General features: G+C 26.8%; 1 protein-coding gene across 2 annotated transcripts; it reads right to left on the bottom strand.

The window, feature by feature from the left end:
* Positions 1–8,126: 8,126 nt before the first annotated feature.
* Positions 8,127–11,878, bottom strand: LOC122515504 (ATP-binding cassette sub-family F member 2). Of its 2 annotated transcripts, none has more exons than XM_043632883.1 (9): positions 11,678–11,878; positions 11,058–11,245; positions 10,550–10,953; positions 10,305–10,468; positions 10,006–10,233; positions 9,517–9,904; positions 9,245–9,436; positions 8,968–9,171; positions 8,127–8,737 (listed from the first exon to the last, which is right to left on the bottom strand). In XM_043632883.1, the coding sequence occupies exons 2-9, from the start codon at positions 11,236–11,238 to the stop codon at positions 8,594–8,596; spliced, it is 1,905 nt and encodes a 634-aa protein (XP_043488818.1). In that variant the 5' UTR covers positions 11,239–11,245; positions 11,678–11,878; the 3' UTR covers positions 8,127–8,593. The 2 variants fall into 2 exon arrangements, with proteins under 2 accessions (XP_043488818.1, XP_043488817.1); XM_043632882.1 differs by having other exon boundaries at positions 11,058–11,251; positions 11,678–11,876.
* Between the last annotated feature and the right edge of the window lie 2,349 nt (positions 11,879–14,227).

The following is a 14,227-nucleotide window of genomic DNA, read 5'->3' as shown; positions in this document are numbered from 1 at the left end:
GTATCAAACAGTTCAAAATACTTTGCAACCAATGAGAACATTAGATAGATCACCCAATATCTTTTGAACTTAGCAAAGGATTTTGAATTAGTTTTGATACTTAGTTTTTTAAGTATATTAACACTTGCACTTCGCGATCTTTAGTAATATACTTCTTAATGTTAGCAATAACATACACTTATTCGAATAAAATGAGATTATTACAATTGTTGTAATTTTTTCTTTTTATCGAAACATTATTCACCTTTAATGTGCAACGTGTTAATCCTAGTTTGTAATAGGTTCATCATTCAGAAAAAAAATTATATCTGCTGGAGCATTCGATTAAATGTGCTTGTGTAGTTGCGTACGATCGGTGAATTCTTTCGAGTTCATTGATCGTCCACAAGCTAGTATAATTACTTTACGGAATTAATTCAATATTTTTTCAATCTATTACACATTTATTTTTTTTTTATTTTATTTTACAAATAAGTAAGTAAATAAAATTTGTGTTAGAAAAAATCGAGACGCACCAGGTAGGAACGCAGTTGAGTTTGCGTGTTGGGATTCGTCAGTGGCGTTTGGGATGATGCATTTATGAACTTTGTCATATTTCAGTGGTTATATTATTTAGAATAAATCGATACTGTACGTTGCAAGCTCTTACCTCTCGTTAGGTTAAGTAAGAATAAGAATAAAAACAAAAACAAAAACAAAAAAAAATACCAGCGTAAAACCTGCGGAAATAAAATTACTAATAACTGTGTTGGTTCCTTCCCAATTTTCTTTCAGCTTAGATCAAATGCGTCTCGTATAATAAAATGCGTTTTATTAAACACGAGGGTTTGAGCCTTGTCGCGTATGGTGAGAACAGGTCGGGATTAGGTCGGTTTAGCTCAGGGACGATTTCATTCTTTTGATATAATCCACTGAAATGTGCCAATTTTTGTGAATGTTTTGTTTCAAACGGTAGGGCGTTTTTTGACACGTAATTCTTTTCTTGCGTCGCACGTAGGGAATGCTCCATTGCAGTGGTCAGGGCACGAAGCAAAGAAGAGGCAAAATGCCGAAGAGGCCCCCACAAATTGTGGTATCAAGTGGGCAACTATTCGACTACGAGTTATTTTTCAAAGGATATCTTTGATAACCCTTTGATCAATGGTTCGTGGTCATATCAAAATCCTTTTTCTACCCCTTTATCACGTTGTCACTTATGCTCGTAGTAGTATTAGTTATAAGTTGTTCCTGAATGGAGATGATGGACCATTCCATCTCCCAACGCTGTCCCACACACTCGCGTTCGTGAAAAATTTGAGTCTTTTAAATACTAGAATCTAGATTTTGCTATTTTTAATTAATTAATAGAGTCATTGCATTTTTTTCTATTTGATTCAAAGTCGAGTCATTACAGTTTTCTTTTCAGATTATATTAAAAGTCGAGTCATTGCAATTTTCTTATTAAATTAAATTAAAAGTCGAGTCATTGCAATTTTCTTATTAAATTAGATTAAAAGTCGAGTCATTGGAATTTTTTATTACATTAGATTAAAACTAGAGTCTCATTGCATTTTTCTTATTAAAATAAATTAATAGTCGAGTCATTGCATTTTTAAAGTATATAAATTAGAGTCTTGTCTTAGATATTTTTCATAAAATTAGAGTCACGTTCGTTTCAATTGTGTGGACGTTCATGGATTGCTGCAGCTTGCACAAATAGTGCATTTGGATACAACGATGGAAGAAGAGGACATTCCTGCATTCATGAATGCAGATAAGGACACAAAATTAAGGTTTTACCATTCAGAATGATTCAAATTGAATTAATAAACATATTAATCAAAGTATATAATAATTAAAGATTTTAAATATTTTAATATTTCAATTCATTTCTCAATTTAATATATTTCAATTTCTTACCAAGATATAATAATTTTTTGAATATATATATAATTAAATATTTTAAATATTTCAATATTTCAATTCATTTCTCAATTCAATATATTTCAATTTTTTTTCAAGATATAATAATTTTTTGAATATATATAATGTAATGTATTTTTTATTGCATCCCAATGGTTACCAGACTCTTATTTTCACTTTGCTTTACATAGTCTTTTATCCTATTTATACATTTCTTTTTTATTGAATATATGATCGTTGAATTTTTTTTTTTAATAGTAACAAATTAATAAAAAGAAAATTTGAATCATTCTTATTGAATGCACTGAAGAGTGCATATGAAAATCGCAGTAAGTACATGCCTGCACTAAAAAGTGCATATGAAAATCGCAGTAAGTACATACCTGCACTGAAAAGTGCATATGAAAATCGCAGTAAGTACAAACATACCTGCTTAATGCAGATGGAAATTCCTGCTAAATGCAGATGAACATACAGTAAGAATATACATTTCTCATTCAGAATGATCAAAAATAAACGAATGAATGCAGTGATAAAAGTACTTAATAAATAAATATTTTTAATATTTCAATCTTCATATTACTTTTTTTTTTAACCAAAGAAATTTATCTAATAATAATTAGAAAATTTTATTCTATATATAATCTAATAATCTATATATAATTATATAATATATTCTATATATAATCTAATAAAATAAAAGTACTTAATAAATAAATATTTTTAATATTTCAATCTTCATATTACTTTTTTTTTAACCAAAGAAATTTATCTAATAATAATTTGAAAATTTTATTCTATATATAATCTAATAATCTATATATAATTATATAATATATTCTATATATAATCTAATAAAATAAAAGTACTTAATAAATAAATATTTTTAATATTTCAATCTTCATATTACTTTTTTTTTTAACCAAAGAAATTTATCTAATAATAATTTGAAAATTTTATTCTATATATAATCTATATATAATAATTGATTTATATTTACATAGTGCAAATTAATGAGAAGGTATTTTGAATCATTCTGATTAGAAACGTATATGCCTTGCTAAATAAATGAAATAAAACAAATGGCAGCCAGCACTCATAAGTGGATATTAATATGTCCGGAATATACATTTTCATTCCAAAATTATTTATAAATAAATATCAAATGAAAGAGTTAATAAGTTCATAAGAGAGAGTGGGAGAAAATATTTTTATTACACATAAATATTTGAAGAAAGATTTTACAAGAGATGTATGGAGGAGAAATAATGAGTAGTATGAAAACACAATTTTAATATATTTTTTTATTTATTATATATAAAAGTAGAATAATAATTTTTTTGGAATAAAAATGTATAGTTTTGGTACATAAATGAAACAATTTAAAAGGCTTGCCTGCACTTTAAAAGTGCATATGAAAATCGCAGTAAATACAAACACACCTGCTAAATGCAGATAAATATAATTGCTAAATGCAATCGAACATACCAAAAATCGCAGTAAGTACAAACACACCTGCTAAATGCAGATAAATATAATTGCTAAATGCAATCGAACATACCTGCTAAATGCAGATGAATATAATTATGCTGGCTGCCAGCACTCATAAGTGCATATTAATATGTCTGGAATATATATTTTCATTCCAAAATTATTTATAAATAAATATCAAGTGAAAAAGTTAATAAGTTCATAAGAGAGAGTGGGAGAAACTATTTTTACTATACACAAATATTTAAAGAAAGATTTTACAAGAGATATATGGAGGAGAAATAATGAGTAATATGAAAACAATTTTTTAAATATATATGTTTTTATTTATTATATAAAAGTAGAATAATAATTTTTTTTGGAATAAAAATGTATAGTTTTGGTACATAAATGAAACAATTTAAATGGCTTGCCTGCACTGAAAAGTGCATACGAAAATCGCAGTAAGTACAAACATATCTGCTAAACGCAGATGAACATAAATGCAGTCGAACATACCTGCCAAATGCAGATGAATATAACTGCTAAATGCAGTCGAACATACCTGCTAAATGCAGATGAAATATGGTAAGAATATACATTTCTCATTCAGAATGATCAAAAATGAATGAATAAGTGCACTGATGAAAGTATTTAATAAATAAATATTTTTAATATTTCAATCTTCATATTATTTTTTTTAACCAAAGAAATTTATCTAATAATAATTAGAAAATTTCATTTTGTATATAACCTATATAATAATTAAATAGTGCAAATTAGAATGAAAAGCTATTTTGAATCATTCTGATTAGAAACGTATAAGTCTTGCTAAGCGAATGAAAATACACGAAAGTACAGCCAGCACATGCGAGTGCATATAAATATATCAAGGGTGTGCATTTTGATTCTAAAATTATTAACAAATAAATATCAACTTTGCATAAGAAATATTTAAAGAAAGTATTTTTAATAAATATATATATAAATAAAAGTTTTTTAAGAGAGGAAACCAAAAAGAGGAAACCAAAAAGAGGAAACCAAAGAGAGATGATATAAAAATCATTGAAATATTTTTACACAGAGATTTATAATAGAAGAAATTATATGATATGAATAAAAATGCATAAATCTTGATATACAAATAAACCGAATTAAAAGGCTGTCCCACACTCTCTCCAGAGAGTGTGGATTATTATGAATAAGTTGAGAACAGGGACCCCAGGCTTGTATACGGGATTGTAAATACACCTGGGGATGATCAAGCTTGTAGATTTTAACTTGGAATAATCTTTTTTTTTCTTTTTTTTTTATATATATTTTTACTATTTTATTTTTCTATTTTTTTACAATCATAAAGAACGTATATGCTTACCTGTCACATTTGGGGCAGAGCTGCGATGTAAGATTGCAGCGCTTATTAATATTAAAAATTACTCACATTATTCCGGTTAACAATCTATGAGACTTGATTAGATTAGAATCTGTTAAAGCAAGCACTAGCAATTAATTAATTATCAATATTGTTTCAATGTTCAATTAATATTTTGTATATTGAATTTCAATTTTTTCTTCTTTTAAGATTTCATATTACATTAATGTACTTTAATTCATATTTATTTAAAATACGTGCTTCGATAATTGTGAAATTGTATTACTATTTTTTATTTTTTAATAGTTTAGTAGAAATAAAAAAGTGTCTTGTATATGTTTAAGTGGTGTAATATGTACATCAGACACTCGTCGATGTAACTGCATACTTCGCGTTAATATAAATGTAATTAAATAAAAAATTTATGTACTCTATCGATCAAACATAGATTTGATCTCGTTATGGTTATAGTTATGGCGATATGCATAATTGCGTATGCATTTTGTAATACGACGCAAGGTGCAATATTTTTCATTTTGTTTCCTTTGAACGCGACGTTAATTAATTTTTTAAATATTGTGATGTATTCACAATTGATTAAGTTTTTTATAATGTGTCTTGAATAATTTCCTATGTGTATTTGTAATTGTATTAATCGATTAATAATTTTTCTATGAAATAAAAACATTTTTCTATTCATATATTTGTATATTGAAAAAAGCATGCATCGGAGACATGCATTTTATCATATTCACTTGTGTTTAAATATAGAAAAGTACATTTTCTAATGCATCGAGAATTCGGTATTTTGTAATGTCCACTTTTTGGTCATTTAAATTGTTCTTTTTTAAATTTCATTATTTAAATAATCCAATTGAAAAGTTTCGATCGTGGATTATACATCGAATTTCATTTTCCCACACATGCCCTTTTTATCTAGTTTTTTGTTATAGAAAGTACTGTATTTTCAAGCTGTAAGGTTTCATATCGCAAAATACCATTTTATCAATGGATATTTACAACAATGTCTGCAATAGTATCCCAAGGTTTGTAATGCAATCACTTAGGATATAAAAATAAATTAATAAAAATTACGTATAAGTGTTATACGTAGTAATATAAAATTAATTTTTGTTTTAGGTTCATCGATATTGGCAAGATTCTATTCCATTGTTTTCTGTTTGTTTTGTTCTCGTAGTAGTCGTGGTGTTGGTTTTTCTGTCTAAATGTATGAATGTATGTGTGTATGTGTGAACAAATTTTCTGGTATTTGATTTAGTATGTCAATTATGCATTTATTGTCAGTACATTTTCACTGGTGGCTGTTGGTTTTCATCAATTCTTGTTTAATTATAAATCTTTTTTTGTTAGATTGTTTCTGTTCACAGATAGCAATATTGTTAATAGCATCTGAAGAGGATTAGTCGTAGATAGAACTATATATTAGATGATAAGATAATAAAATCGGTTATCGATAAGTATGATAATAAGATGAGTAATGAAACAAGAATTTATATTAAATTATTTTCATTCGATAATATGATGTATATTTTTGATATTTCATTACGAATTCTTATTATTATTAAAATAATATTGGCATTAATAATAATATTCTTAATATCATTAAAATAATATGTGCACGTAAAAGTGCACATAAAAATGCGTGCGTTCCTATTGTAACAATTTGCGTGTTGTTACATCGTAAGTTTCAATCGAATATAAATTAAAACGGTTTACATTCTTGCGTTTGTTGAATAAAAAAAAAACTTGCGTTTTGTATTTAAAATTTCAAGTGAATCTACGTGAAAGCGTTTGCATGTTTGCATGTTTGCGTTAATTTAGGATTGTAAATCGGGTAGGTAGGATCGATTTAAAACGATGTTCATAATTTTTCATTCAACTTGAATAATAAGTTGAAAGAAAAAATGTATGACTCGTTTTACGCGTTGCATTTTTTGAAAAAAAAAAATTGTTTTTAATAAATGAAAAATATGATGTAAATTTATTAAAAAAAAGTAAATGTAGAAGTAGAGTCTTAGCCCGGGGGTCTCCAAACACAGCAACCTCCTCGTGGTGAGACCTGGGTCGGTATTACTTGCGATTTATTTAAATTTAATTATAAATTATGTAACGCAAGTACTACCGGGCTAATGGCTGTATATTTCAGTGTGTTTCCCAAAAATATTTTCTCTCTTTTGTTTCTTAATTATATTTAAATAAATATTATACTATACTTGTGTTTATATATTACATATTACTAATTATACTTCAATAAATAAAATTGTATAAAAAATAATTTTTCTTAAAGAAACACACTGGAAATATTTCTTTTTGTTATCAAATTCAAATAATTTTTAACGACATAATTCTTCTATTTTTTTTTGTAATATTTTAATTAGTTTAAAGTTTTGATTAATGAATTTCAATTAGATTTTTATTTATTCTGTTAAATGAGATCTTGTTCATGAAAATCAATCATGAATTAAGTTTGGTGTTTTTTTTCTTTTTTAATATTTTTATGCAGGAATAAAAAATAGTCTTAAAATAAATTTTCGTAAAATGGTTTAATAATAAGGTTCTAATAAGAAACATTTAGTTATAAGGTTTATAATAATAAGAAACATTGAACTATATATAAGTAATAATTATAATCACTATTTTTCGAGTTACAAGGTTTTAAGAATAAGAAACATTTAGTTTTTTATAAATAGTTATTAAGGATTATTTAGTTTATAAGTAGTCATTAATGATTATTTCATTCTAAGTGGTTATCTAAGTAATTTTTCTTTCTTTTTTTTTTGTTTTCAAACAAACATAAGTTACTAGTTTCGAATAATTTAATTTCGTTGATAAGATTGAGACGATTATTAGATTTTTTAATTGATTTTCAATTAATTTCTATAAATTTAGATTTGTTTTGTTTTGTTTTTTTTTTTTCTAAAAGAAAAGAAAGTTTCTAGACAGCATGAAAAATAGAAAAATTCTACTTTTGCTTTTTCTTTGTGTTTTCTTTCATTTACATACATATATACACACACATTGATTAAGTAAAATAATATAAAATCAAAAAAAATCAATGATTGATAGAAATTAATTTTCATTTTTTACTTTTTTTGATATTTCTACAGGATTTACATACTTTATATAAGATTTAGGAATCCGTAAACGTTAATATAGGTTTCGTTAAAAATAATAAAATAGAGAATAGATTAAATTTAAAAGAATTTAATGTATCATTTTTATAATTAATTGGATTTTTCTATGATAAGTATTGCTTATTATTATTATTCTTATATATATAGAACTCTTCGAAGCATCACAATTTTAAACATTTAGATATTACAAGTCATACTTTTGTTTTTTTTTTTTTTTTTTTTATATATATATATTTTCTTTTTGTGTAAGTCACATAATAATTTTGCAAGAAGAAATGTCTAAAATTTGTTTCATCGAAGTGATTTATAATGTTCATACACAAATTGATTATTTGTTTTGAATAATAACACTAATTATACTTTGCTGTAGAAAAAGCACCAAAAAGGGGTAACTTATGATCGATGGAAAATTAAACTGCACGGTGTGAGAAAGAGAGAAAAGTTTCATTACATTAGGAATTAATGGCCGTAGATATACATTTGTAGTATATTTCATAATGTATTAGTTTTAAATAAATTAACTAGATAATCTCGTGTCACCGATACGCTACATAGTAGCATAAGTGCAGTGACGATAATTTATCAAGACAGTTGGTAAAATTTTCAAATAAGAAAGAGAGAGAGATAGAAAGAGTGCTCTGGATAAAACGAGAAATGTAATATATATATATACCGAATAATAAAGGGCCTTGCATTATTTTCCTCTATTGATAAAATCCTTTTGTCTTTTCTGATTATCGTTAAGAACTTTGTTTTTAAGATGTTCCTTGTAATTCAAAATATTACCACTCCATTTTGTAACTGCACCATTTTCACATACCCATATCTCTTCCGCAACCTATTATAAATAATTAAATAATTATTTTTATGTATAAAATATATGTATATAAAGCAGAAATAAGAAAATAATATATAAATAAATTTATAATTTTATAATATGAGTATTTCTAAGCGAACTTTAAATAATATCTTTTTCTTATTTCCATTCGTAGAATATGCTATCTCATAGATCGACCGATAAGCCTCTTAGAACATTATTATATTTTAATTTTGTATTTTCTTACTTACTTGATTTATCAGTCTAAAATCGTGAGATACAAGCACCATTCCTCCATCAAAATCATTAATTGCTTCTGCAAGTGCATCTATTGTTTCCATATCAAGATGATTGGTAGGTTCATCAAGAAGTAACAAATGCGGAACTTGCCATGCTAACCAGGCAAATACTACTCTACAACGTTGACCATCGGATAGTTGACGAATAGGGCAGACCTATACAAAAATTAATTTATGTATTTGATTCTGTCTTCTTTTTTGTTTTTTCTTTTTAGATTCATTTGCATACTTGTTGTCGTCCGGTAAGTCCATAACGACCAATAATTTTTCGCATTTCTTCTCGTTCCTTAACATCGGGAAAAGCTTTCATCATATAATCCAATGGAGAAATATCTAAATCTAAAAGTTCATGTAAATGCTGGTGATATCTTCCTATACGTAGATGACTATTTTTACGAATCATACCACTTGTAGGCACCAACTGTAAAACAAAATAATATTTATTAAATAAAATATATATTAGGATATATTATATATTATAATTGAAATTGTTAAACTTACATCTCCGTAAAGTAGTTTTAATAATGTACTTTTTCCTGCACCATTGGGTCCAACTAAAGCGAGTCTAGTATCCAAATCAATACCAAACTCTAAATTTTTGTATATCCAGGGGGAATTTTCATTATAACGGAAGCTAACATTTTGAACCATGATAACAGGTGGCGGAATAGTTCCACAGGATGGGAAATAAAAATTCAATGTTTTATCGTTAACTACTTTTTCCGTAAGACCTTGCGCAACCATTTTTGCTAAAGTTTTCTCTTTAGATTGAGCTTGTCTAGCTAATTTAGCAGAACCGTGCCCAAATCGTGCAATATAATTCTTCATATGCGCAATTTGATCTTGTTCCCAATTATACTGTTTAGCTTGATTTTCTAGTAACTCCATTCTGATAACATAATTAAAGAAATAATATAATAATATATAAATTATTATATTTAATCACATAACACAAAAAGAAAAAAAGAAGTCGATGAAATTTATTTTTACCTTGTTTTAATAAATGCCTCATAATTTCCCGTGTAATATTTTAATTGTTTCTTATTGACATGTATAATATTTGTACAAATGCCATTAAGAAAATCTTGCGAATGCGAAATGATAACTAGAATTCGTTTATACGTCTTCAATTCTTCTTCCAACCAAACACAAGCGTCAAGATCTAAATGATTAGTTGGTTCATCGAGCAATAATAAATGAGGCTTCACGTATAGTGCTCTATATAAATATTCAATGATTAGAATCCATTAACATTGATTATATCTTGTTAATAATAAATATTAGTTTACCTAGCAAGAGCAATACGCATTCGCCATCCTCCTGAAAAATCCTTAGTGGCAGTTTTTTGCATTTGAGAAGTAAAACCTAAACCGTGTAAAATATGAGCAGCGCGTGCTTCCGCAGTATCAGCAGCCATGTCATCTAATCGTTCATATACATCCATTAATTGTTCCTACAAAAATATTAGGATATAGGAATGAAAAAAGAATGAACTATTACATTCTATAAATCATTCATATAAAAGGTTTGAAACCTGAGCATCTTCTTCTTCACAATCGATCAATTCTTCTGCAAGCTTTTCGAGTCTAACTCTTTCCTCGTCAACTTCCATGACACATTCTAAAGCAGTTTTATTACTGGCAGGCATTTCCCTGGTCAAGTGAAAAATATCTATTTGATCTGGTATAGGAACTTCACGATTTCCAAGTACCGCTAACAAAGTTGATTTTCCTGAACCGTTGAGACCAAGTAAACCGTAACGTCTTCCACAATTTAATTCCAACATAGTATCTTGCAATAGTTCGCAGCCGTGAAATGTTATAGAAAAGTTAGATATCTTGATGTCTCTACTTCGTGGATGTGAAGCCAATGATCCAGTGCACGAACGTGCTTCTGCGTTGAGTCTTGCATCTGCTTCGAGCTTTAAGCATAATGCCTCTATAAAAGACATAATTATATTATGTAGGATTTAACAATAGCTTTTCAAGTTAAGCGAGTATTCATTTTTAATCAAACTATATGACGCATCGAAATGTTTGTACCTTCTACGCTAATAGTTGTTCCATTAGTTCCATTTTCAACAGATTCTTCCGATGCAGTATTTTGATCTTTGCCATCTTCTGCGCCTTTAGTTTGATTGTTAATTGGTTTCTTGCCCGATTGCCTGGCTTTCGCAGCCTCTTTCTTTTTTTGTTGTTGTTTCTTTTTCGCGTCGGATGGCATCTTTTATCTGTAACTTTGAACAATAATTTTTTTTTTTCTTAATGTTCCAAAAGAAAATTTTAATTTAAAAAGAAAATTTTAATTTATACATAAATTTAAATAAATAGCAATTTTTCTTTTGAGAAAACTCGTGTTATATAAGACGTAGGTTAGAAAATTGATAGCACATGTGCAAAACGTGGAATAGAAGATTGCTAAATACGGTGTTTGAAAGATTCGCCATCGTCTTAAACGGCTCGTTTGTTGAAGCAAGAGACACGATACTGCACAGACAAGGACAAAGTATATTTTGTCAAAGGGGGAAAAAAAGAACCTCTTATTTCTTCAGTTTAAGTATTAATTGCTAATTATTTGTAACACCTAAGGAATATTTTTTTTAACTATTATGTTGGTATATTTTTTATATATATAATATTGCTAAAGATTTAAGAAAGCTCACCTAATTGTGCGCCAAAAAAATGAATGATTCTTGCAACACAGAACACACGTGCACGGATAAAGGCAAAGCCATCAAGTGGAAGAATTGGTTGATAAAATGACTCATAGATGGTAGTAGTTGGCTTATTAAGAATTTTTACAATGATTATTGGAAAGGTATTAAAAAGAATTACAAAGATTATTTTGATAAAATGTATGTAGGTAATAAATGTCAGATTAGCTATGACGTTTAAATGTAATTCAGTGACGTTTGTCACAAACGTCAATGTTATCAATAATAATTTGACATTTAACTTGATATATGGTGTTTTTGATTTTTTTAATATTCTTAATTTAACTTCTTTAATTTAGATATATTCATTTTTTGAATACTATTGTCATCTGATATATCATGTAATTTGCATATTAAATTAATTATGTATTAATTAGCTTTTATTTCGATATTGAAATACTCGAGCGCTATCTGAACGAGTACTGTTGGTAAGGTAGTTTTCTTCCCTTACGATATCACAAAATACTAATTTTGTGATTAGATATTTTTATTTAAAAAAAAGCATTTATTAATAAAAATATTAAACGAATATAATTTATTGACCGAATAATAAATAACAGTACTAGCAAATATAAAGAATGATATAGTGAAAAATGATTTATGAATTAACTATTATTTCAATATTACACCGTCGATAAATTAGTTTATTATCATACGGTATCACACATAATCAATACATATATGTATATATATTATACTTAAAATACATATGTATATGAAAAGATATTTGATTAATAAATGCTTTTTTATAATAAAAATTTATGAAAGGAATTAAAAAAAAAAAGTACTAATTTAAGTACCGAATTAATAAATAAATGTAATAATAAATATAAATAATAATGATAATATATTACGAAATTAGGATTTATAAAAAATGTAAAACAAAGAGAACGGGGATTAATGAAAGAATATATATTTATGAAATTAATAATAGATGACTTAATTGTGAAACTCTTATTGATATTTTTACGGAAAGATAAGAAGTATCTAGAGAATTGGCATAAACCGCAAAGGAAAATCGTTGTAACATTTCTTCAGCCAATAATTTGCAATTCGTTTCTACTACAGCCTCCGCATGTAGCAAGGATACATTAGCAATGCATTTCTGTGTTGCCTACGTAAGTAGGAATGTGTCATCGTAGATTTAAGAATAATTCTCCCTCGTTATTATCTTTAATGAAGCAATGAAATCACACACCGACGTCTTACGATTAGGACCAAGATAAAAAAGAAAAAAAAAAAGTATTAAAACAAAACAAGAACTAAACTGTACTCTAATCGTGAACGAATAATTTTTTATTAACATTTAAAGTATATATCTCAATAAAAAAATAAAGATAAAGATAAAGAAAGGGTGAAAAAGGTAAATCGTAATTAGATTATTACGAAATTGAATTAGTTTTAAATCGTAGAATTATAATGGTAACGTTAAACGTGTGACAATTTTATCTTGAGATATCATTTGTCTGCTTGAATAACTCGTAAACGTCATATACTAATAACTAAAGAAGTTGTGTAATCCAGTGGGTGGCTGCCTTTCTCTACTATAACCAGGTTTAACGTTGATCTTATATATATATACGTAGGATATACATATATGTACAGGGTGTTCTATTTTTTAATAATACGACCAAATAATATCTTTCATCTTATTCGTTTTGTAAACGAAAGATTTGAAATTACGGTTGTTAGGTTTTTGAGAAACTCTACGTTAGTTTCTTATACTTCAAAGTTTAATTTCAAGTAACGTCCGATAAAATAATAAATGAAATTATTCAATTATTTGTCTCTTGTTTTTTTTTTAAATCTATTCATTTATGCAGTATTTTTAATAAATATTTGAAATTGTGTAACCGTTAAAAAACACACTGATCATTAAGAACATTAATTGGTATTATACAGTTTCTTAAATTTCAAGATAAGAAACAAATTGTTATATCTTTCATACCTTGACAAAAGTGTTCTCTATAAAAAGAAAAAATAAATTCTGAAATATATTATAAATTGTTTTTTTATTAAAAAACAATGGAACTTTTATTTAATGCATTCGTTTATATAAATAATATAATATTGTTTTTACGATTGGGGAAATATTTGTTCGTATTATTTAAAATGGGACACCTTGTATAGAACGAGCAGTGATTTTTAAGAATTCAGTTCAGGATTCGATAAAATTAAAGAAGAATAAGAAGAAAAAGAAGGAAGAATAAAAAAGAAAAGAAGTCAGATCCTGGAGTAGTGAGTTTTTTTGGGGGAGGGTAAAATGGAAAGGAAGGTTTTGTTTTTTAATTCTTTTTTTCAAGAAATTTGGTTAAGTTTGTAATAAAGTCAGACAACGTAGGACTCTGTAATTGTTCTCTTTTTCTCGAAAGGAATTTGTAAGTATACGTGTGCACCACTTTTACTCTCCATCGGTTAGAGCCGATCGAAAGTTGACTTGTTCTCTTACTTCGAAGCGAATTCGAGCAAAGGTAACAAGAGGTATAATGAGTGAATTGT

Source organism: Polistes fuscatus, unplaced genomic scaffold (genome assembly GCF_010416935.1).
Source record: "Polistes fuscatus isolate 324 unplaced genomic scaffold, CU_Pfus_HIC Scaffold18, whole genome shotgun sequence".
NCBI classification, from domain to species: Eukaryota; Metazoa; Arthropoda; class Insecta; order Hymenoptera; family Vespidae; genus Polistes; species Polistes fuscatus.
The sequence above is the reverse complement of the archived record's forward strand: the minus strand, read 5'-3'. Positions and strand labels throughout refer to the sequence as shown.